This window comes from Ochlerotatus camptorhynchus, unplaced genomic scaffold (assembly GCF_037179485.1).
Source record: "Ochlerotatus camptorhynchus isolate MF236.1 unplaced genomic scaffold, CSIRO-AGI_Acam_v1.1 ptg000064l, whole genome shotgun sequence".
In the NCBI taxonomy this organism is placed as follows: domain Eukaryota; kingdom Metazoa; phylum Arthropoda; class Insecta; order Diptera; family Culicidae; genus Ochlerotatus; species Ochlerotatus camptorhynchus.
In genome coordinates this window covers 2,602,300-2,625,887 of record NW_027040554.1, presented here as the reverse complement: position 1 = coordinate 2,625,887, position 23,588 = coordinate 2,602,300, and the positions used below count along the sequence as shown (strand labels likewise).

Genomic DNA, 23,588 nt, shown 5'->3' with positions numbered 1-23,588 from the left:
TCTTAAGGTTCAATTTACTTTGATGCTTTTTGGAAAATTTCAAAAGCAGTTTTTTCCGACGCATTATTTCAGATTGCAAAAAGCTCACACTATTCGATTCCTTTTGATATTTTACACTAAATGACGCGAGCTTTTTGCAATCTAAAATAATGCGTCGAAAAAAACTGCTTTTGAATTTTTAAAAATGCATCAAAGTAAATTGAACCTTAAGTGACTATTGTCGGTAACCTGTTTCTATTCGACAACCTTTCCAAATTAAATTGTGAGTCAGGCAGCTGTTCCGTTCAAAAACCGACAACTGTAAATTAGCAGCAGTTTGAGATACGTATGGGTAAATTCTTTAAGAAAAAAAACTGATGAAATGCACCGTAAAAATAGATGGATCGTGAATTAGATTGACGTTAATACACTAATGAATCGTATATCTAACTATTTCAAAATATCCCTGCTCGGTTTTTTTTTTAATTTTGTTTAAATAAAAATCTCATGAAACTTTTGATATATTGAAAATATGGACACGTAAAAATTGCTAATAATTAAACTTTCGGTCATTTTTTTTAACTTCTAGTTAAAACGTTTTTCAAGTAATTTATACTCAGAAAACAATGTTTGAACCATTTTTTTGTGAAAGAATACTCAAAAAAGTGCCCTTAAAAAAAGTTCAAATTTTGACCAAAAGTTCTTGAAGAGCTTTGAGTGTGCTGGTTTATTTCCTTTAAATTCCGTTATAATTGCTTATCTTTTGACAGATACGCGTATTTCGCCTACTACTTGCAGACTTCATCAGTGCCATGTACTCAACAACACTTGGCACTGATGAAGTCTGCAAGTAGTAGACGAAATACGCGTATCTGTCAAAATATATGCAATTATAACGGAATTTAAAGGAAATAAACCAACACACCCAAAGCTCTTTATAAAGGGATTCTGTTAAGAGGTTCGACAAATTTAAAAGATTTTTTAAAAGTTCTTGTTTTATGATTTTTGAAAATTTTCAAGTGTCCTAAAACCATGGACAATCAAAGAAAACTTTTAATAAACTTTTTTTTTTTTTTTGAAAAAAAAACTTCAAAAATCGGTCAAGGACATATATGGGTTTAAAACAAGGGGAACCCACTCTAGAACCTACACTAATACAATTCCACACATTTTTATTGACGAATTTCCATGTGAAATTCCACATGATTTTCATGTGACCACACATAAACAGAATCCACTCAGAATAACAAATGAAATTTATGAGTCAAATGAATAGAATGTGTGGTTACACATGGCTTTTATGTGTACACATATTAAGTATGTGTCCGACACATAGATATCATTTGTTGATCACATTGCAAAAATTCATGTGTGGGACACATAAAAACAATCTTTGAAATTTTATCAGTGTACATTTCGTATTTAGATCTATAAATGAACTGCTGGTCAGCGTTCCTCTGGTATATTCAATTAGAGGATGTTCCTGAATATACAGTCAAATAGCACGTAATGTTGTGAACAACTTAAATGACAGTTATCCAGCAGTGTTCCCATTTTATTTTCAACAATCCAATGCTTACGAGATTGTGCCGAAGTTGTGCCGATGGATGTGCTCAAGACGAGGGGCACGCACTAGTCTTTCAATACTACGCAGCCTACTGACCAAATATTTAAAATCTTGTCATTACTGCTTTCAATACTTTAAATACACTATAAATTTCATTAAATACTTTAAATACTGACAATATTTCATACTTTAATTATTTTCAAAACATTTAAATTATTTGCCCTTATATTAGTAATTGTTAAATATATGTCGATTACTTTCAATGCCGCTTAAAGTATTTAAAATAAAATGATAACTGTCCTCAAAGTATTTAAATGACTATGATGTATTTTAAATATCACGCACTCATACCTGGTAGTGCGCGCCCCTCGGCTCAAGATGTGCCGAATCTAATTTCGGCACAATATGCTGAGTGACTTACCCCTTGGTTTAAAACATTATTACTTTTTATTTATTTTTGCTACAAATAAATTATCAGAAATAAATCATAAATTCCATTTCTGTGCTACAATTTTTAGAAAATTGTATGTCAAAATTTACGCTTTTATATGTCAGTCTCACAGCACCTATATTTACATGGATTTTTTCTAAGTGTGTACGCGTCATTTTGCCTCTGAGATCTTTTACTAAATGTCTTTGAATTTCATTGTTACGCGTAACTCTGCCGAACACCCCCTCCCCCCTCTACAAAGTGTAACGAACCGTAACTCTTTTCTACACCCTCCCCCTTCCAGCGATGCCACAAATCTCGAATACTTTTTCAAAGATCCGTATCTGCTTTTCTAAATAAAGATTCCAACGTCAATTTATCGAAATTCTCAGCACGTCCACGCAAAGCAACAACACTATCTTGTTGGGGAAACATTGAGGCCTATTCTGTGCGGCAAGTGAGGTGAGGTGACTCACTGTCACTACTGAGGTGGCTCTCAATTTGATTTGCACGGAGAGTCACCTCACTCGCGGTGCAGAATAAGGGGAAATCCTTTCTAATGGTGGTGTTAACAGGTGTTAACGCATGGGAATGCTAAGAATTTCGACAAATAGACGTTTGAATCTTTGTTTACATAAGCAGATACGCCCCTTTGGAAAAGTAATTGAGAAATACCGATGTATGTTCACGGAAAAGTTGGGACTTCTTTGTTTAATTTAATACCATAATGTGATATACCAAATTGTGCGTTACGTAGCTTATGAACAGACCCAGTGGTTCTTATACGACTTTCCGATTATTAAATAAAAATTGTAAATTTTGTTTTATTGTTGTTTTACATGATGAAGGGATGAAACCCCAATAATGTTAAGCTTTGACAACTATAGTTAAAAAATGCATCCAAGCATGGTCATAATATTAAAAAAAAAAACATTTGAAAAAAACATGTATCTAATAGTCAGTTACTCCTGCCGGCGAAAAATTTAAGAAAACTTTCGGCGAAACGCATCACGGGTGCGATGAAAGTTAAAGACTGATGCCACTCTGTTAAACAATCTCTGCAGCCCGCAAATCGCACCATATGCTCCATAATTTGTGCGACGTAGAGGCCGTAGAGCGGTCGGGGTTGAACATTCAGGTCAATTTGCATCAGGATAGCCTCACAATCTGTCCTTCCCTGCAGGATATCGGCAACGGTTAGGGCTCTGCTTGTGTCCCTTCTAGTCCGGAGATTTTCTAGGTCGATAAGTTGACAAAGCCTTTCGTAACAGCAGGGTAATCGAAACGGATCATTCCAAGGCAAACTACGCAGTGCAAAACGAAGAAAGTGACGTTGAACACGTTGATTCTCTCGGCACCGTTGTTGTAGTTTGAGTTTCAAACCGCCGAACAATAATCAAGCGTCGGTGCAAAAAGGGAACAATGATAGCTGCGAATCCAAGATCACATCCAAGTCTTTTACATGATTTACGCGTTTGATGGTTAAGCATTACACAGACGTGAGCATAACACACGGGCTCAATAATTTTAATTTTAACTATCATGGAAAGATTTAAGGCTGTAAATTCCATTATCATCTTGAATTCATTCATAATGTTTCAAAAGATTAATCAATGGAATTCGTTACGATTACATCATAGCTTAAAGCATAACCTTAATCAGCTCACTTGATACTGCTTTGACATTGAGAAAGTAATTTTCCAGAAAAATTATCAGTACTTTTGAAAAATATAACTTATACCGTTAGTGGTATACAACCTCTGTTGACCGTACTGTCCATGATAATGTAGTCACCAGATGGCGGTTGCTGTTTAGTGACGGAGTTTTACAGCGAAAAATACTCAATGCGCTATGTCTGTTTGTCTGTGACAACCATATCAATGTAAAGACAAACTATCGCATATTTCACTTAACTACCATAAATTGTCACATTATTTAAAATGAACATGAATAGTGTAATCTTAAAAGATAAACTGAGCCACTTACGCAGTTAACACGGCTGAACAAAATACTTCAATACTTTTATGTTAATTCGAGAGTTGCCGAATGACCCCGTTTCCGCGACCGGCAATAAAATACCACTAACCAAGTAACGTAAGTGTGTTTGAAATAATTCGATTGTTAAATATTAACCTAATATTAATTAGAAACTTTGTTCCCATTGAATCGAGCTGTACGCTCTTAAAAAAGTTGGAAGGGTTGTATACTAGATACGACCGCAGGGTTGGCGTTGGATAACGTCTGTTATGTGTTGTATTTAATTGTGTATATTATATTTTAGGAATATTCCTTAACAACTCTTTTGCGCGAAAGTTTGGTGGCCCTGAAAAGGGCCGTTTTGTTGGGCTGATGTTGTTGGGTTTGCTCTACTCTGTCGCCCTGGCGGAGCTTTGGAATGATGTTGGTAGTTCGAAGAGAGACAGCTTCTCCCCTTCCAGCGTTCCCACACCCCAGTATAGTCCCCAAATTTAAGTGTAACTGTGATATTCTGGATAGAAATTGTCTTCAAAACTAACTCTTTGTCGAAATATTGGTGGCCCTGAAAAGGGCCGTTTTGGTTGTGGTTTTGGAATGATAGACTGAATAAATGATTATGTTTGAAAAATTTCAGTTTTTGCTCCGATCAACAACCATACGGGGCAATATGAGCACCCTAGTAAAAGTTAAGGTTTTGACAGGTTTTCACTAGAAAATAACATGCAGGAATCAAGTGAAATAGAAACATAAGTTCTTTTAGCAACAGTTACGTGTATTGCTCGCTGTAGAACCAGCGGATCAGTAAAATGTAATATAGTGAATGCGATGCTTGTTTTCTTGACTGCATATCTTATAATATTCTAGAGATTTTGAGCTAATGTTACATTTCCATTATTATCTTAGACATGTAATTGAATTTTGATACGGTTTTCATGAAGATGCATATTAGAAGCATTTTCAACAAGTTTGTAAAAAAAAATAGATTGAGTTAATAGGTATTATGCCCAAACGAACGGTGGCCCATCTCGCCCCGTATGGTCTTCTTGCCCCCATCGCCTCTATTGGACTGAATTCGGAAACGCTCATGTCCAACCGGTTTTCGTTTTGGGCTGGAAATTCTCTAAAGCAACATATTTAAAAAATATGGGAAAATCCGGAACATAATTAAAAATTCTTGAAATAAACGTAATAACTAATAAGTAAATTATATCTGGGTAAGTATCTGGCAAGACGATTGAAAATCTGGAAAATCAAATAATTCAGGAATACTGGCAACGCTGTCTTGTTTCATGCCTGTAGAGACAACCGACACTCATCCCATTTTCAGTATTTTGCTACCCACAGTATTTATTGTACCGTCCCTGTATTCATAATATACTACTCGACGCAGGTATAAAAGCACCCTCGACGGTCGAAATGTCATCCTTACAGTTTCAGCATCGAACTGTTCGTGTCGTTCGCAGTATGTCTGGACGTGGAAAAGGAGGCAAAGTCAAGGGAAAGGCAAAGTCCCGTTCGAGCCGCGCTGGATTGCAGTTTCCAGTCGGTCGTATTCACCGTCTACTCCGAAAGGGCAACTATGCCGAGCGTGTTGGAGCCGGTGCTCCCGTCTACCTGGCTGCCGTGATGGAGTATCTGGCCGCTGAAGTTCTCGAGTTGGCAGGAAATGCCGCTCGTGACAACAAGAAAACCCGAATTATCCCACGTCACCTGCAGTTGGCCATCCGCAACGACGAAGAGCTGAACAAACTTCTTTCCGGAGTGACCATCGCTCAGGGTGGTGTCCTGCCAAACATCCAGGCCGTCCTGTTGCCCAAGAAGACCGAAAAGAAGGCCTAAATTCGATCGAAGTTCCCACCCTTTAACAAAATCCGTCCTTTTCAGGACGACCAATTTGATGGTAAAGAGTTTCGTTTTCAAAACAGTTTCCTTCGTGGTGCGCAAGGAGTGATAAAATGAATCCATTAAAAACATGGTTGAATCTTTCTGTCATGCTCTCCCTAGTTAATTGATATCCTCATCGAGTAAGTTCGATGATGGTTGATTAGTGTAGGCGTGTCTTGAATTCCAAGAAATTAACCAGTGCAGTGTTATCATTCCATCCATATCTAAAATTAAACTAACGACTAAATTTTCAATAGCGCCCTAAAATATCCATCAGTACCGTCCCAACGACACGTTCATATAGATAAGATTGGTAAATAGCAGATTTTTAGCGATGGGCCCAATCTTAGATCCATTTCCCCTACCTTGCAGAGCTGCGGTGGCCCTGGACTTATGGCCTACATTGATGCAGCGGAATGAAATTCATTAGCAAATTACGGTTGAGATTTCAGAAATGATCGTGGTGTGCGTATTGTTCCTTCATTGCTCAACATTTACCGTTGCCGTTGGGACTTTCCGGTCTTCTTTGCTTAGTCAACCGGTTAATCGTATTGAAGCGATACTTCTAGATTATTATTACGCCTATACTGTGGGCTCATAGAACAATAAAACCGAGCCTGGTTAGTAGGTGAACACAAAATACCTTGGGAATGATCGTGACACGCTTCATATGGATGACGAATCGTTCTCATCTCATCCTCAGAAAATGGTACCCATTATTTTAATCGGCATCCTTTTGAAAAATTCCCCTCACAAAAAGGCTTTTCATGTACTGCCAGAGGGTAGGGGGAGAGGGGCAATTTAATTATTACTAAAATGAACGAAATTTACGATGTGCGCTTCCATCGTGCAAACTTTATTTTGATTGCCGAAGCACACTCAAAAAATTTACCACATAGGTATCTAATGGATGAAAACCATGTGAATTTCACATAGCTAAAAATCCCACCACAAAATCACATGAATATCAGGAGGCCGATGAAAGTCATGAAAAAAGTGTCGGAAAGGCATTAGAAAATTAATCGTTAAACTCTTTCTTGATTATGTTGTGGCCCTGAAAAGGGCCATTTTTCCAACGCGCTCGGCGTAGTTGCCCTTGCGGAGCATACGGTGAATACGACCGACTGAGAACTGCAGCAGCTGGGCATTCCATGACGGCGGCCCAGTATACCGGAGCACTGGCACCAACCCACTCGGCGTAGTTGCCCTTTCGCCCCCAGGCTCTGCTGCCGCTGCTCTGCTGCCGCTGCTCTGCTGCCGTTGCTCTGCTTCCGCTGCTCTGCTGCTCTGCTGCTGGGTCGACGATCGGATAGACAATGATGGAACGGGCGACCTTGTTGGACGCTTATATAGTAGAACAGAAAATATCAGAGGTGTCAGATACTCGCATCTGATGTCTCAGTTGGAGAAAGTATAAGAATATAAAAAAATCAATCGATTTTCACCATCTTTAGACAATGGTTTACTTTTAACCATTTTTCAATAGTTTACAGAATGAAATCAATAGTTTTGAAACATTCAGTAAATTGCTAGAAATATTTCCAATCGATTGATGTCATTATCTCGTAAATCTATCGAGAGATGGTTGAGTTATTATCGTTCAAAATCTTTTAATTTTTCGTAACTCATCCAAAATGACTGTTTTCAATTTTGTACCCCCGTATGTTGCCGAAAGACGTTATCCAACGTCAAAAAGCCGTGTCACCGTTTGTATAGCATGACCTTGAAAATAGAAAGAATGAGGTAACATTCAGACGTAGCAAAGTTCTTCCAGGAATTTAGATGTCTATAAACATTCACGACACGTTTTATGTGTTGTGTTTGTCGGTATCGAATATTTACTGCAGATAAATCCCCTACCAGTCAAGCCAATTCATTCTACAGCAGAACCTGTTTCTCAACGCTCGTACACATAAACAGCAAAACACCAGACGTCCAAACAACATTTGCTACAAATGCAGAACTTGAGTTTCTCCCGCTCGTGAATTGACTCGCTCAGCCCGACGTGGTGACTGGTGCTCTCTCACGTGCTCCCGTACCGCGGTAAAATTGAGCAAGTCAAACTACACACCGAAAAGCACCACACGGCACAGGATATCGATCGCATAGATTCCCCCACTGACACACCACTACCATCATCTATCATTCCACCCACCCGCCACAGACCTACTGGCAGCACTAGTGCAGCAGGTCGGCTTCCCCCTCGCTCACCAAATATCCTCTTACATAATCATGTCCTTCGTTGAAACTATTTAAATCAACCGAAAAAAAAAATCGCAATTCGTGTCCCCTTAGCTTTCCTCGCAACGAATGTAGATCAAGATGCAGATTCGTTTAGCGCAATGCAATGTGACATAATTGAATTGAAGGTTTGCGGTCCTTCCATCAATCAGTCTGAATTGAATAATCAACCCCGCAATCTTGAACTACTACTACGGCCTGCGGTGTTCTAGTTTTCGTTCATCAAAAAAGAAAAAGAAAACTTCATGCGAGTGAAAAATCGATTCAATTTGTCCTTCTCGGTTCGCTTACCTCTTTGTACAACGAACGACAGCAGCAGGACACTGGCCAGGATCATCGATTGCAGGACAGCCATTTCAAGTCCTTTGTGGTTAGTTTTTCTGGGAATCTTTCAACACTTCTGAACACACACACACACACTTCCGGTAAGCTGAGCCAGGGGAAACAGGTCAGATCTATTCCAGTTGCTTCCACGCAATGCAGCACCACCTAGAAATCACACACGCGTTTAATTCGTGTACCGTGAAAGGGTCTCCGTGTCGCTCCAACTGGGAGGGATATGGATAATTTTCCAATCAAATCCAGATTCACACAAATCTGCACACGCCACACTGTCTATCTGCAACTGTTTTGGGGGGAATCCACCTACCAACGCGATTCACACAACTCGCACAGCAGCAATCGCAACACCCAGTGACACCATCAATCAATATACTCACAGCAGGAGGAATTGCTTCCTTCCAAATCGTTAGAAGAAGAATATTGTGTAACCGTGTGGAAAAGTCCTGCTCCCCTCCCCAGAAAAGAGAGGTCGAATTTTCTTCGACTGCGAAGTGCTGCTGGCGATGGTAGGTGGAGAAGGATTTCGTGAGTCCAGAACAGCTGCAGACGACTAACTCTGACCGAATAGGGGGAGACTTTTTACCCGGAGAAAACGCTTCACGACAGAATACACGCCACACGCGATGAGGACAAGCAACCGACCGACGACAGACTGTGCGCCTCGTAGCGGGCAGCTTTTGTTCGATGCTCGACGACGGCGATAGTTTTCTCCGCGGATGAGCGTGAGCAATGATTGAGTATAGGCTACGTCGTTCTTAGTGCGAGAGAGCACTCGAAACGATGAAGAGAGAATTTTCTTATGCTAATGGGTGGAGGTGGATATACTAAGCAAATTTTGGAGAAAGAGCGCCATTACCTAGTCGTCCTGAAGGTTGTTGTAATACATTTATAGCAAGGTTCTTTATAGTAGTAGTTTGTTTTAAAATTAATAGGTTCGACTTACGTCTAGCTATTAGTAATTGTTAATTAGCAATAACTAAAAATGTCTGTTCGTAGTGTTATTTCCATGGAAATTCAGAATAATGAATAATAATGTTTTAATAATAACTAGGTAGGATAACCCGAGCAAAGTCGGTTAACAAAATGCAAGCAAATCGATATTAAAGTTTGCAGTTCCTATCATAATGAAAACTAATTTTGATTTCAACTGTCGCGACAGAAGATATCATATTGTGCTTTCATTATGCAGCCAAGACTTTTTAAATGAAAGCAACTTAACTTCATTGAAAGAAGAATCAGTTTTCCGTTTGATTCAACAATGTAAAATTTTGCTCTCATTTTTGCTGTGTTAACCGTTAAGTCAGCCAAAATGAGATCTACTAGAGTATTCAAAATAAGTTACATCATAACAGCACATTTTGAATTCAATTTGATTTCCAGCTTTGCTCGGGAAGTGTACCAGTTATGGCACTAGTGCTCAAGTTATTGGACCTAGGGCCTAAATAAAATTTGAAATAAATTTTCATTACTTTATTTGCGTAGGTAGGTACAATCCCGATCATAAGTTTGGGGTCACCCTTGAAAAACATGCAAATGTTTTTGCACATATCTCTGCCATTTTACGACCGATTTTCGATCTTTATAGGTCATTTGAAATTTAGTTCGGATGTAACTGGTTTAACACATTTTACAATTATTGTATACTAAAACTTTTGTAACTAATTTTCTCAGAATTAATTCGGCCAAATTTTCAAATGAAAGTGGAAGTATGTATACTCACCGAGATAATTTTGTACCAGAAACTGAACAACACTGAAATGCACCAAAGAGGATCATTTCAGTACTGTTAAATTGCGCTTTAATGAGCGAGTAACGACGAGTCTGTTTTGTTATTTGTTTAGGTACCAGACACGTTATTCGGATGTACCAGTTTGATCAAAACGAAACATAGTATCAAAATCTAAAAACAGGATTCCTCTTCCACGATCAAGATTTAACTTGGGTATACAACCAACACGACTTTAACAGTCTCTTCATAATGATTTATTACCACTTCTGTCCAATGCCAACATCTTTGTTTACTCGGTAATTATTAATTAGCACATACACATTGCTCAATACAACCTGCAGCATGAAATAATTGGCAACAGTTCGAAACGGATTTAGCAGACTGAGCTGCTAATTACAACAAATGAATTCAACCGATGTAGGTAGATAGGCGTTATACAGTAAAACAATCGAAGACAGCAAAAATTGATTTGATAAGCTTTTCTGTGATATTTCAACATCTTTTGAACATTTTTAAATCTACATTTCATAATTTGTTCCATAGTCTGAATGTTAAAATTACAATTTAATCAATTAATCCTACTAACAATATAAAAGCAACTAACACATGGTAAAATTCTTAGTTTCTGCATAAACACTATACTATTAATTTGGAGCGATCGCCATCCGAAATCAAAACTTTTCTCAGCAAAAATTGCAAACTGTGCAATTTTTATCATGTTATTAATTTGTTTCACTTTATCGAATGCTTTGAAAACTTTGCTACCATCTCCCTTCATATCACATCGTTATGGTTCGTAAAAATTTATAGCTGATTGCAATGATTTTGATTTTCCTAGCATAATTTGAATCTGGCGGTTAGGATAAGGATATTCTTACTTTGATTTTGGTGCAGAACAGATGGCAAATTTACTGATACCTTCCGGCAACAATTCTTGCTGCTGGCTGCTTTGCATACCATCAGATCTAAATACTACTTAAAATGTTACTTTGGTTTGATGCTTCAATGGGTGGCATCGGCCATGATGGAGGTTTGATAAATTAAAATCACAACAAACAAAGGAACGGCACATTAAAACTCCGCAGAGCATGCGGTTGTGGCGCTGGTGCTGCTCTGGCTACTGACGGTGGCCGTCGGGGACGTTGATCCGGGCAGACGGTTGAAATCGTAACAATCGAAAATTTTATCACAGAGAATGTCCTCAAGACTGCGCTCAAACTCGTCTGCCGTCTCCTCCAGCAGGGAGCTTGATTTTTGCTACGGAGAAGGAAATCAACAAGTTGGTTAGCAGCGGAACATTCGGGCGATGCATGAAAGCGGGTTACTTCTAGATAGCGACGGGCGGCTCGGACAATCTGACGTAGGTCGTACACGATTCCCGAAATGGTCTGATAGCCACCGATCTGGGCCTTCGAAATGATCGCTCGCAAGTCTTTGAAGTTTGGATTGATCGTGTGAAAGTCGGGAAACTGGAAAAGGGAAATTTACGGTTACATCATCGGTGGCAAAGGTCTTATGCTTATGTAATATAGAATGATTCTTTTTCGGTGAGTCGGTGTGAGACTTCTCTCTTTCCGGACGAAATAGGCGAGCTCGTTCGATCCACATAAAAGAGAAAGGATATTAGGGCATGCGAAATTGGAGAGAGAGATAGAGGGAGAGAGAGAGAGAGAGAGGATACGAAGAGCGCATGCTTCGTCGAAAAAAGGACACCGAAGCTTAGTATACATATGTGCCATGCGGTAAGAAAAGAAGGCCAATTAATGACGTCAGTCTTTCTTCAATAACGTAACGTCTGCATTGAAAATTGGAAGGGATTATGCAACTACGATTTTTTTTTTTTTTTCGTTTCGAATATGTAGTAGCAACGTGTCACGCACAAAAGGTTAAGATATAGGATTATACCACACGGTAACCGCGAAATACTCAATAATGATGGGAATAATGAGTAACTGTTACTCACAAATGAATAAATTGCTCATTTGTGTAGTAACAATCATCGGTACAGTTGAAAACCGGACAACCCCACACGCGACAATCAATTTTACTATTGTTCTGTATGTTAAAAAAGTGTCGCACAATGATGCGTTTTAATGAGCGTTATGTCCAACGTTATGTTTAAATTTTCAATAGCGACCACAAATATGCATTAGTACCGTCCCAATTATGCGTTAATCAAGATAAAATTGATAAATAGCAGACTTTTAGCGATGGGCCCAATCTTAGATCCTTAGACCAACATTAGAGCCATTTCCCCTATACATATCTTTTAATACACTGGGTTTGATCATCACCAATGTGTACTTTATAGTCATTATTGAGTATTTTTAGGTTACCGTGCATTCTCCTTCGGTTTTAAAAAAATACTCACATAATTCTTGGTAAACTGCGCCACCAGAAAGTACTTTGCTTCATTCACGCTGAACACCTTCTGCAGCAGAAAGTGGATCTTTGCCACGGTTTCACTATCGAAGCTCTGTCTGATGATGGCATCGTTGAAGAAATCCATCTGCAACTGCGACGACAGAGCAACTTCCGTAGTCGTCTGACCGGCGGTATTCGTGGATTCTCCATCGTACTCATTCGAACTGACAAGCGATCCAAGCACATCAGGCCGATTGTGCGAAATGGGATTCTTCAAGATCTTCGGTGTGGACGTTGCAAAAGGTACGGCATTGGAATCGACCAGCGGAAATGGAATTTTCTTGGAACACGTAACCGAAGTTGAGGCGTCGAAACCCGGTGGTTTTCTGACGGGTTCGTAAATCCCAGTCTTGAAGTAGGTTCCATTTTCGCTGTGCTTCATCTGTGTCTGTTCCGAATTGTTAACGACCGGGCAGAGATAGCTTTTAGTATTGTCATAAGCAACGCTACTGCGGTCCGATAAATCGCTACTACTTGCGTTATCCGACGACGAGTTTGCCTTGGTCTCCGCCAAATTTGGTATCATGTCCTTTAAGTATTCGTACAATTCCTGAATGTTTCGTTCCTTCTCTTCGTCGGTTTTCGACTGACGAGCTGTGCCAACCTTCGGAGAGGATTCCTTCTGAGCACAGCTAGCGCGCTGGGTTTGCACCATTTGGTCCAGGCTCGTGAATGACTTGATCAAACTATCAACGAAATCAATCGTCGAATCCTGCCATTTGAGAAAATGATCCAAAAAGTCCGGGCTCATCACTTTCTGCACGCGCTCTAATCCTTCCGGCGTATTATACACGTAACCCTTTATGATGATCCAAGCGTTGATGATCCGCGTGAAGACGAAGATGAAATCCTTTACGGCCCACGCAATTCCCTGGGAATTGATGTTCGCCAAAACGCTGTCCGGTCGGATCAAATCCTGTTTCATACGTGCGCAAAGACTGTCAATCTTCTTGAAACAAGGTCGCTTGTGATGATTGTTAGCCAACTGCTCAGCAAGTTCGCAGCCCTGCATAGCCATCTCCGTCAGAGTCATCAACTTCTCCTGGCCCACAACGACTCCGGTACAGCCAAATGCAACTTCTCTTTTTCGATCCGATGTCACTGGTGCGATTGCGGGACTGAGAGGAGCATCGCTTGAAAATTAATAATATATTATGTTAGTTCTATATGCAAGTTCAACTTTAATTGGGGGCCGTCCATATACCACTTGGACAACATAGGGAATGGGAAAAGTCCACGCTTTTCAACGGGAATAATGAAAGGGTATAATCGATATCCACGTGGACACGTTACATATATTTAATAAAATTATTTAAACAAACAAACATAAATGGACAACCAAAGTCTATCCCGCAATTCACACGAAATATCAAATCATATAAAAATTCAATAACAAGATCATTGACGGTTGTATCTAGTGTCCAGGACCACATGAATCACTCTCTTAAAGATTCCGATTGCCATTGGAAGTACAGAATCTCTGTTTAGGTAAAGCCCTCATTGGCGATCCAATATTATGCATCTTATAATAAATTCTCATATTGAGAAACCAACAATGTTCATAAAACTCTGAATATGATGATCCCCGGTGGCTCCAGGGAAGAAAAAACGAGTCGAATTTTAGTTCTATCGGTTTCGTTTTTCACAAAATGGATATAACATTTGTTTGAATAAGTTCAGTGATGCTAGATGGTAGACCTAGAAAGGAGTCCGGAGGACTTTATTAAAAGGTTCAGCAGAGTTCATGGCGAATTTGCTTGAGAATATACAAGACTTCAAAAGCCTAAAGAGTTTTAGGGACGATTCTGAAAACTTTAAAACGACTAAAGCATACTTTAATTAGGACCGGTGAACTTTTTGTGTTTTCTGGAAAACTTCCAAAACGAGGTTCCAGGATCTTCAAGTAAATGTTCAGTGCACTTCAAGATGACGCATTGTTCTAAGAAAAATTGAAGAACAGGAGATTTTTATCAATGGGTGTAATATTTAGATCCATATAGGACAACATTAGAGCCATTCATTTCCCTATTTTGTTTTAATTTTTTGAGAGTTGGTGCGCAGGTATACGGCAAATGAGAATGACCCAAATTTGTGTTTAGTTTACATATAAATCCCATAAATAACAGTAACTTAGCGATGAGTAAATTTGTCTCATATTTTTCCAGGTCTGTTCAGGAAAAATAATTCCCGAACGTCTATTGGTACTACTCCTAGACTGAGTAAAATTTTCGCCAGATTTTTGAGGATTTCCACCAGTGATGCAAAATATCATGACACTCACTCGACACTCGTCAACGCACCAACCGGCTATCGCCGACAGAACAGCTGCTCACAGGCAAAGGGCCTTATTACGGGTGTCACTACACGGTGATAAGGAAGTAATACTCAGAATAAGAGCCGTGATTGCCGTACAAATCAAATGGGAATCATTTCACCGTGACTACAGGGCTAATTACGGATGTCACTTCACGGTGAAAACTTGTCACTTGTCGTCACGGTGAAGTGGTTTCCAGGCAGGGATCGGGTGCTACTCAATTTTTTCCGAGTAAAACACACGCTGTTGTGAGATTGCACTTTCATTTCCAAAGAGACGTGAAAGAGCATTTTAAATTGTGCAGCACATTTCATTTTTCTTGTGTTGGAGAGCTGCCGCTCAAACGGTGTTAAATCACTTTCTCTCTCTCTTTGTTTCTCCGACAGTGTACTTTCTCTATAACTGTAGCGTTCGATTGAAAATGAACCAATACAACTATTAAATCGATTCTGTGAAAAAAAAATCTCGTACCCATCATTTGAAGAGCCCCTTCCTCATTCGAAGTTCATTGTCACTGTCAATTAAGTCACCCACTATCATTTGATATACGACAGTGGAGTGTGGAAGAAACCCATCAAAATGGTCCCGAGCAGACAAGTCGACCCGATGTCGGATCAATGTAAGGCTAATTTAAGGTCGATGTCGACCCAAGGTCGTGTTGTTGTCGGGTTAATTTAGGGTTTATGTCGGGTCAATGTCGGGTCAACATCGGGTTAGGGTTTGATAGAAGTCAGGTTGGTGTCGGGTTGGTTTAGATTTTTCGCCGGAATGTCGACCAGGCCCCCTTTGTGAAGAAAATTACACATCGATCTTTGAAAAATCTCTTTAGGAAAAGCATCAAAATTTGCATTTTCCTACGCTTTTGAATACCATATAGTCACTGCAACATATATTATATGAGTGTAAAAATTTTCTGCACCCAGCCTTAAAATATGGAGCCATTCTTGTAAATCTCTAAGCCACGTCTCTCCCCATTGAAAAGTGCTACTCCCGTCATAACACCGTGCACTACTCGATTGTGCTATACGCAAGTAGCACCTGAGCTGTGCAACTACTCTCTCCTAAATATGAAATCTCTCTCTCCTTAGTCTCTTTCTCCTTCCAAATATAAGAGACGCGCTCCCTTATTTTAGAGTAGCAGCAGTGTTTTTTGCACCACTCTGAGTTTTTAGTCGATCCCTGTTTCCAGGTCATAATAAGGCCCTACAAGTGACAAGTTTTCACCGTGAAGTGACATCCGTAATAAGCCCCAAAACGTAACACTCGCTGTAAAGCTCAACGAAAACAATGAAGACTTCTGTAGTACGATGATGAGAAAAAGCGAAACGACAGAAGAAAATGAATACAATACCTACGCATTCCAAGTTCGTCTCGGTGCGCGCGACTATGTACAACCAAAACCGGCGAAACTTAGGCTGTGAACCATTTGCCGAGTTAAATTTAACTTGTGGTTAAAAGTGACATTTCGAAAGTTATTTTCTATGTTCGAAAATCCCTGTGCTGTCGATCGACCGGTTTTCGATAAGAACTTAGCCAAGGTTGTCAAATTTAACTTCTTGTCTGTCAGAAGTAACCAAGCTCGGATAGCAGGGTTAATCCTAAGAGGGTTAATCGATAACTTTCTATTTGTCAGATTTTAACCAAAAGTTAAAATAATCCACCAAATGGTTCAGAGCCTAAACGGAAGCTGTTGGGCTCACTCACCAACACACTCACATAAACAAGCAAAGTAGCAACCTAGCAACTGCTTCAAAACGAGCACAGATGAGTGTCGTGATTGTCGGGAATGACCAGATCGGTGATGGATCACCACCGAAGACGACATTCACCAGTTGCTTTTTACTTCTTTCGTCAATTTGATGGATGGTCATGGAGAGTGCTTCGATAAGCACGTTGATAGGAATTTTCCAATCGTTACTACCATCAGCTGTTTGGCGATCGTGATTGTTATACGTTGCAACTCTGATTTCCACAGGAAAACATGAGGCAAATTTACTCATCGCTGAGTTCCTGCATTTTCAGCGCTTGAATAGATTGGAATTGGGCAGACGCCACTGTTTCACCAAACACCATTCCCATTGTTTTTTTACGTAGGACTACGTCATTAATTTCTATACTGGGGGTCACCCTTCTCATGGCCAGTGTTGGAAAAGTTCGCGATATTTCATGAAGTTCACCAAGGGAAAAGTTCGTGAGTCATAGTGAGTTTTCGCGAACTTTTCCATCACTGCTCAGGGCCACCAATTCAAAGACGGAAAGAGTTAGGAACTAAATGTTCAACATATTTGTTCCGTCCACTAGCGGTCCTACGTCAAGCTTCCGTTCGTGCCCGTAGGCACAGACCCTTCTACTTTTTTCACACGCGATAATCAACAACCATGCATATAAACGCGAAATTTATGAAAAGCTTTTTCATAATTCAAACATTTACCACTACCAGCCGATGTCAGCCAGAAAGCATTTCGAAAATTGAAGATCAGATCAGCGATTGAATATTAAAAATGTATATTTTGAACACTTATGAGAAATGGGTCGCTTCCATCAACTTTAATAAAAGCGAAATGTTTACCTGATTGGCCCGCTCGGAGCGTCCGACTTGCTGAAATCGACGACCGGGTCCTTATGTTTCACCTTACTTGGAACAATTTTTGCATTGCATTTGGCCCAGCTAATCTTCTGCCCAAAAACATCTCCACTTCCAGGAAGTTGGGGCACACATCGGTAGAACCTGTCCACAAAATTTAAATTGTTTTGTTTACTTCCTATTCTACTACAATCAAACGATACAAACACTAGACACTCACATGTTGGTTTCGAACGGTTGCGGCTGAGGAAGGTTCCCGTTGACGGGTTGGTAGAACACCGGAATGGTAACCGGAACGGGCGGTGGTGGTGGATGAAACATCGAAAACCCCGGTTGAACCAACGTAGGAAGCAGATGACCATATTGCAGGATCGTGTAGGGGTAGTCTGCTGGGCAACAATTAAATTCTCACGCTTCTTAACCTGAAAATTTAATTTAATTGCGCACACTTACCTTGATTGATGCCAACCGTCGGGTTGTGCATCCGTTCCGGAAGTGGAACCGAAGCGCCAGAGGATGTCAGTGCAGGTGAGGCAACTTTAACGTTGCTCATAGTAACGATAGTTGATCCTAGAAGAGAAAAAAGGTCACAAAGCATCCGTTACCCAACATAATTCCGCTTCTTACGGCTTTTGGAGAACTCCGATCCAGGTGCTTTGTTGAAGCTTTCTTCCGTCATATTTTCACTCTGGTCAAAATGGCCGGTGTCCTTGAGCAAGGTCCTCTATTGTTCCTCGGGGCTATTGTTCTTTAAAAATCGGTTCCTATTACCTTATAACCAGCTGATCAGTATATAGTATAGAGAATACCGTTCGATCCGAAGGTCTACAGCAGAATGTGACGATGGAGAAAAAGATGTTCTTGTCGGTCAGCTGATTGACTCCGGAGTTCCGCCGAATCGATGTTCACCGCCGACTCCGTTTGGACAAGAGTCGGGAAATGAACAGAGGAAAAATAAATTCAAATTTCACCACATGGTTGCTTTGTTTTTACTCAACGCGTCCGCGCGCCGCGCTGCATTCGAGCTACACTGTATTAAAATATCATCCTCTGTTCGAACGAAACCCCAGGCCATTCAAATCGAAACTTCGAAACTTAATTTTACGAATGATACACAGCAAAAAAAATTGTTGAATATTACATCGAAACTGCTGCAACCAGGTCAATCCATCGGTTGTGTAAAATCACATTGTACGATGTACATCGATTTTGCGAACAAAATTACATCCATTGATGTAATATTGTATCTGCGTTTTGCTATTACATCATTATTTCATGCATCAGCTTGAATTACGTTGATCGATATTACATTTTTTTGCTGTGTAGTTGCAAGTGTTGCAACGTTGCATCCGGATGATGATTATTTTGTAATCAGATGATGCTCCTTTCGAATACATGATGAACAGAAGGGAACGGACCTCAGTTGAAATACGCAATGCTCTCTGTACAATAATTGTCATCCCAAATTGAAATCCATATGGTATTGGTTCAGCCCCATAAATCAAATCATCCAAAACTACGATGTAAATAATTATACTAAACGTCATTTGCTAATCTAAGCTGACAAACGACGTAGAAACATAGTCATCGCTATCAGTGGTGGTAATAACATTGGTAAAGCGTGGAAACCGTAGATTGTCTATTTCGTAGTGGAGGAAGTTTCCTCTACCAACACACGATTTTTGTATCCATGATAGAATGGTTATTCATAGCTATTCAATATGGAAATGTAAACAATCGAATTAACTATTAAGGTTCAATTTACGTTGATGCATTTTCGAAAAATTCAAAAGCAGTTTTTTTCGACGCATTCTTTCAGATTGCTAAAAGCTCGCGTCATTTTGTGTAGAATAGCAAAAGGAATCGAATAGTGCGAGCATTTCGCAATCTGGACTAATGCGTCGAAAAAAACTGCTCTTGAATTTTTCGAAAAAGCATCAAAGAAAATTGAACCTTAATCTTATTTAAAGCATTTCCACGTCATCCTGTTCGTAAATTGTTGTCTTCTGAACGCTGTATGTTTTACAGCCAATATTCAAATATATATCATTCTTTAAGGTGATACGGCACGTCATGCAACAATGGCTGTCCCTAAAATCATTAAATAAACGTATTATGGTATGCGTACGAAAGACATCTTCCTACAAAACAGTAAATTACTAATAACATACCTTAAAAAATGGGCCTGAATTGTATGAATAAGATCTGGATACATATTTCAATACTTTGCCACCCAAATATTGCCAATTCATTCACTCATTGGTAATATTTACATTAAAAAGTACGATCAGCGGATTTTGCTCTGCTCAGGGCATGAAATTTCAACAACTGTTTTCACTAGCTTTCACTTCTCAGAACCATACTAAAAACAATTACGACACGTGCTTCTACAAGTACTTTCAAGTTAATTCACTTTTAAAGACGATGTTTACTTAAATAATATCATTTGCATCGTTAAAAACGCGAGCCGCGAATAATTTTGCAAATTGAAACTGTTTTGATTACCTTTTTTCTACACACCGCATCATCATCTTTCATCGTATCCAGTGTTGTCGATTTAATTGAAACAAAGTGTGTAAAATAATGTTTTTATTGCTTTTTAAGGTACTTAAACTGGGTGCAATTTAGAAACCATCATTAAAAAATGTTTAAAACAATTTCTTATTTTGTTTCTCAAGGCAAAAAAATGATAGTAAATGATCCTAGAAATCTTCTATAGAAAAAATATGTGTCGTTCTGGTTGCACTGCTCGAAGCCATCAGCTGATATGCAAAAGGCGGCAAAGGATGATTCAAAAACAAAAACATACACTATAAGAAAAAATATCCAGCGGCCAGTTAATTTTTGCCTACTTTTGACTTTGAGTGGGTAGAAACGAATTGTCAGTTCCATACTAATTGAAAACAATCAAATAAAAACTCTTCGACCCACATTACCTACTTTTGGCCTCGCTTTTGGCTTCGTACAATATAGTGCCGAGATTTGTGAAATTAATTCATTTTGGGATCTTTTTTCTTACCGTGTACCTGGAGGTTTGAGCTCTGAAATCACTTTTGGACAGGTCGTATGTAACCAAAGTGTGATGTTGAATCAATTAACTTCTATGATGACTTGACATGTTGGTCTTGGAGGCTAGGCGCAAAATTGTTTTCTGTATAGGAAGGGGTGTCCTGGGAGGTGGTAGGTCGATAATATTGACAAATTGAATGGAAATGTAGTGATAGTCTCTGTTACACATTCGACCTAATAACAACGAACTCTAGCAGCTATGTTTACGGTAGTTGCGGTAGTGCATGATGTACACTCACACTACTACAGCATCAATGATAATCAATTCACTGACACATAGAAAGGAGAGAAAAAAGCAAAAAAAGCGTGACGTATCGTATCACCTTAAGGTGGACCTTACAAATAATGGGTTGTTAAGAACCATTACTATTCAAATTAGTTGCTTGTTAGAACCTTTTTGCTTATGATTTGAGAACTTTAATTGTGAAAGATTGTTTTTATGTGTGAATTGGGTTCTTTAAGGGTATTGAGGTAAATGCATATTTGTAATCTGCATTAAAAATGGAACCCGAACCCAAATTTTCATCAATTTTGGTACACTGGAACTATTGTAAATAAGAACGATTACATTTGCAAAAATCACTTTATTAGCACCCCTCGGTGTCACTTTGTATGGGAGCGAGCTGTCAGTTTGTCAGTTTAGTGTCAAACAGTGAAGTTATTATTTTGCTTTAAATATTGATTTAAAAATCGAGATGAAAGCGTGTGGGTTCGAAAAAAATATCGCTGTGCTCAGAAAACGAAGCTCTTTCAGATGATATATCAAGAGCAAATTTTCATTATGTCGCAAGTAACATTCGCACCAATCCGAGAAAAATAAAGTTTTGTTTTGATGACCGAAAAGTTATTCCTATTTCCAAGTAAACACATATAATCTCATAGTGATAGCAATGTTTAACATATTTAGCAGGGTTTTAATCATACAAATGCAAATCGCTAGCTTTCATGCTAAAAAATACTGGTTTTTGAGTCAAAAGTTATTATACGTCGTTTGGTGGCCCCTATTGTTACTTAAGTCAAAGTGTATTTACCAGGATATTCTTGAGAATTATCAATTACGTCTCCTTACGTGCAGCCCATTAATCATTTTAGTACCACCGAAATCATCTTAGCAACAAACAGTTCGATTTATTCACTTTAATAATGAGAAAGCGAAACGACGAACGTACACTTTTCACGGGTTTCTCAGCACTGTTACTTAAGTCAAACGGCATCTCCATAGAAATTGGGTGACTTAAGTAACATCGAAAACTATTTTGATCGGAAGGTGATTACGTCAAAAAGCAATTTGACTGGTAAATAAATTTAAAAATGGGGTTTGATCCTATATTCGGACAGTATATAGTGTAATAGCAGGAGAATCGATTGACACTGATAGCTCGAATTTGTTTACCTTTGTTACATTCGACGTAATGAAAATTTGCTCTTGATATATAAACCGATATATTTTTCAAAATTAAAGAACCCAATTGTGAAAGATTGTTTTTATGTGTCCCACACATGATTTTTTGCAATGTGATCAACAAATGATATGTATGTGTCTGACATATACTTAATATGTTTACACATAAAATCCATGTGTAACCACACATACTATTCATTTGACTCATAACTTTCATGTGTGCTTCTGGGTGGATTCTGTTTATGTGTGGTCACATGAAAATCATGTGGAATTTCGCATGGAAATTCGTCAATAAAAATGTGTGGAATTTTATTAATGTAGTCAGTAAGCCCTAAGAGCAACCGTACCAGTCGTTGTCATTTGCGGCACTATTTTACTTACGCACAGCGTTTCCATTTTGGCTTAATCACTCCTCTCCACACCGGTCGTTGCTATCAGAGTCATAATTTAAGTTACCGTTTTCCACACCGGCAAAACAAACTTTTGACGTTCATTCAAAATAGCAACCGTATCATGCGTTGCTACCGGGTTGCTAAATTTATGAACTCACTACTTCCCAAGGTGTGGATTGCTATTTCCCCCACCTGAATAGCAACCCCCGGCACGCAAGTAGCGTTATGGTAGAGGTTGGTAAATGTGCCTTATTTACTCATTGGTACGGTTGCTCTAATAAACAAGTACCATAAAACGTTGTCCAGACTGGAGAGTTATAACATGTTATAACGGTTGTCAAATAATTGCAACACAGAAACCACCATCAAGATAGCGCTATAACATGTTATAACTCTGTAGTCTGAACGTACTATAAACGAACTGTATCCCAGATAGCTAAACTATTCTACAAATGGTTTGGATGATACCCCGAAGATTTCGTTAAGCTCTCTTTTAGGGATATTTTTACCAGAGTCGATGTTATAATAAGACTCCTGCCAAGAGAAAATGTTGCGAACAAGCAGCACTGTTTGTGATTTATTTTTCGTCAGAGTAAACAGCAACCAGATTATTTGCGTTAGCTTCGGATGACTTTCATTCAGAAGTGAAAAATTGCATGTCGATAACGGAGCTACTGGGAGACAAAAACAATTATAGAACCTGAATAAAGTGAATAAATGTTTTTCATCTAAAATTACTAAAATATTGTCAGTAATGAATGCAATACTTGTAGTTCACTGGCTGTGGGAACAATGATGTTTATTTACTCTGCTTGTTTGGTACCCCGCTTGACAGTTCGATTGGTACTTCTGGCTTCACTCTTGGTGGAACTTTTAATAGAACATCGACTCTGATTTTTACTAGGGAGGTCCATGCCGAGGTCCATGCATGGTTTTAAATAATCGGTCAACTTTATGTGTAATTTATCGTGAATGTTATTATTAATTTTCAGGCAACCAATTCGCGATATATTCCACATAAAGTTGATCGATGTTACAAAACCATCCATGGATCTTACTGACTACCATAACCATTACCATTAAAATTATAAAATCACAAATAAAAAGGTTCTAATCATGGTTGTAATATAATTCCATTCCAAAAATCTATAGCGAAAACAAGAATTTGTAATGGTAATGGCGAGGGTAATGGTTCATAACAACCTATTATTTGTCTCGTTATTTGTAAGGTCCAGTTCAAAATACCATAATACA

At 39.0% G+C, this 23,588-nt stretch overlaps 3 protein-coding genes across 3 annotated transcripts in view; 1 reads left to right on the top strand and 2 right to left on the bottom strand.

The window, feature by feature from the left end:
- Nucleotides 1-9,120, bottom strand: part of LOC135697033 (uncharacterized) — a 39,904-nt gene extending 30,784 nt beyond the window's left edge. Inside the window, exons 1-2 of the mRNA XM_065216606.1 lie at nt 9,004-9,120; nt 8,370-8,567 (exon numbers count right to left, since the gene is read on the bottom strand). Of these exons, the coding sequence (XP_065072678.1) occupies nt 8,370-8,433 (64 nt within the window). The 5' untranslated portion in view covers nt 8,434-8,567; nt 9,004-9,120. The remainder of the gene's footprint in view (nt 1-8,369; nt 8,568-9,003) is intronic.
- LOC135696987 (histone H2A) lies at nt 5,409-6,061 on the top strand. The gene has a single exon (XM_065216530.1). It carries the CDS (start codon nt 5,418-5,420, stop codon nt 5,790-5,792), a length of 375 nt encoding a protein of 124 aa, XP_065072602.1. The 5' UTR covers nt 5,409-5,417; the 3' UTR covers nt 5,793-6,061.
- A 1,529-nt stretch (nt 9,121-10,649) lies between the features above and the next one.
- mtsh (mitoshell) lies at nt 10,650-18,268 on the bottom strand. The gene is made up of 7 exons (XM_065216529.1): nt 18,099-18,268; nt 17,925-18,041; nt 17,692-17,857; nt 17,457-17,615; nt 12,521-13,706; nt 11,475-11,618; nt 10,650-11,406 (listed from the first exon to the last, which is right to left on the bottom strand). Exons 1-7 carry the CDS (start codon nt 18,148-18,150, stop codon nt 11,221-11,223), a joined length of 2,010 nt encoding a protein of 669 aa, XP_065072601.1. The 5' UTR covers nt 18,151-18,268; the 3' UTR covers nt 10,650-11,220.
- Between the last annotated feature and the right edge of the window lie 5,320 nt (nt 18,269-23,588).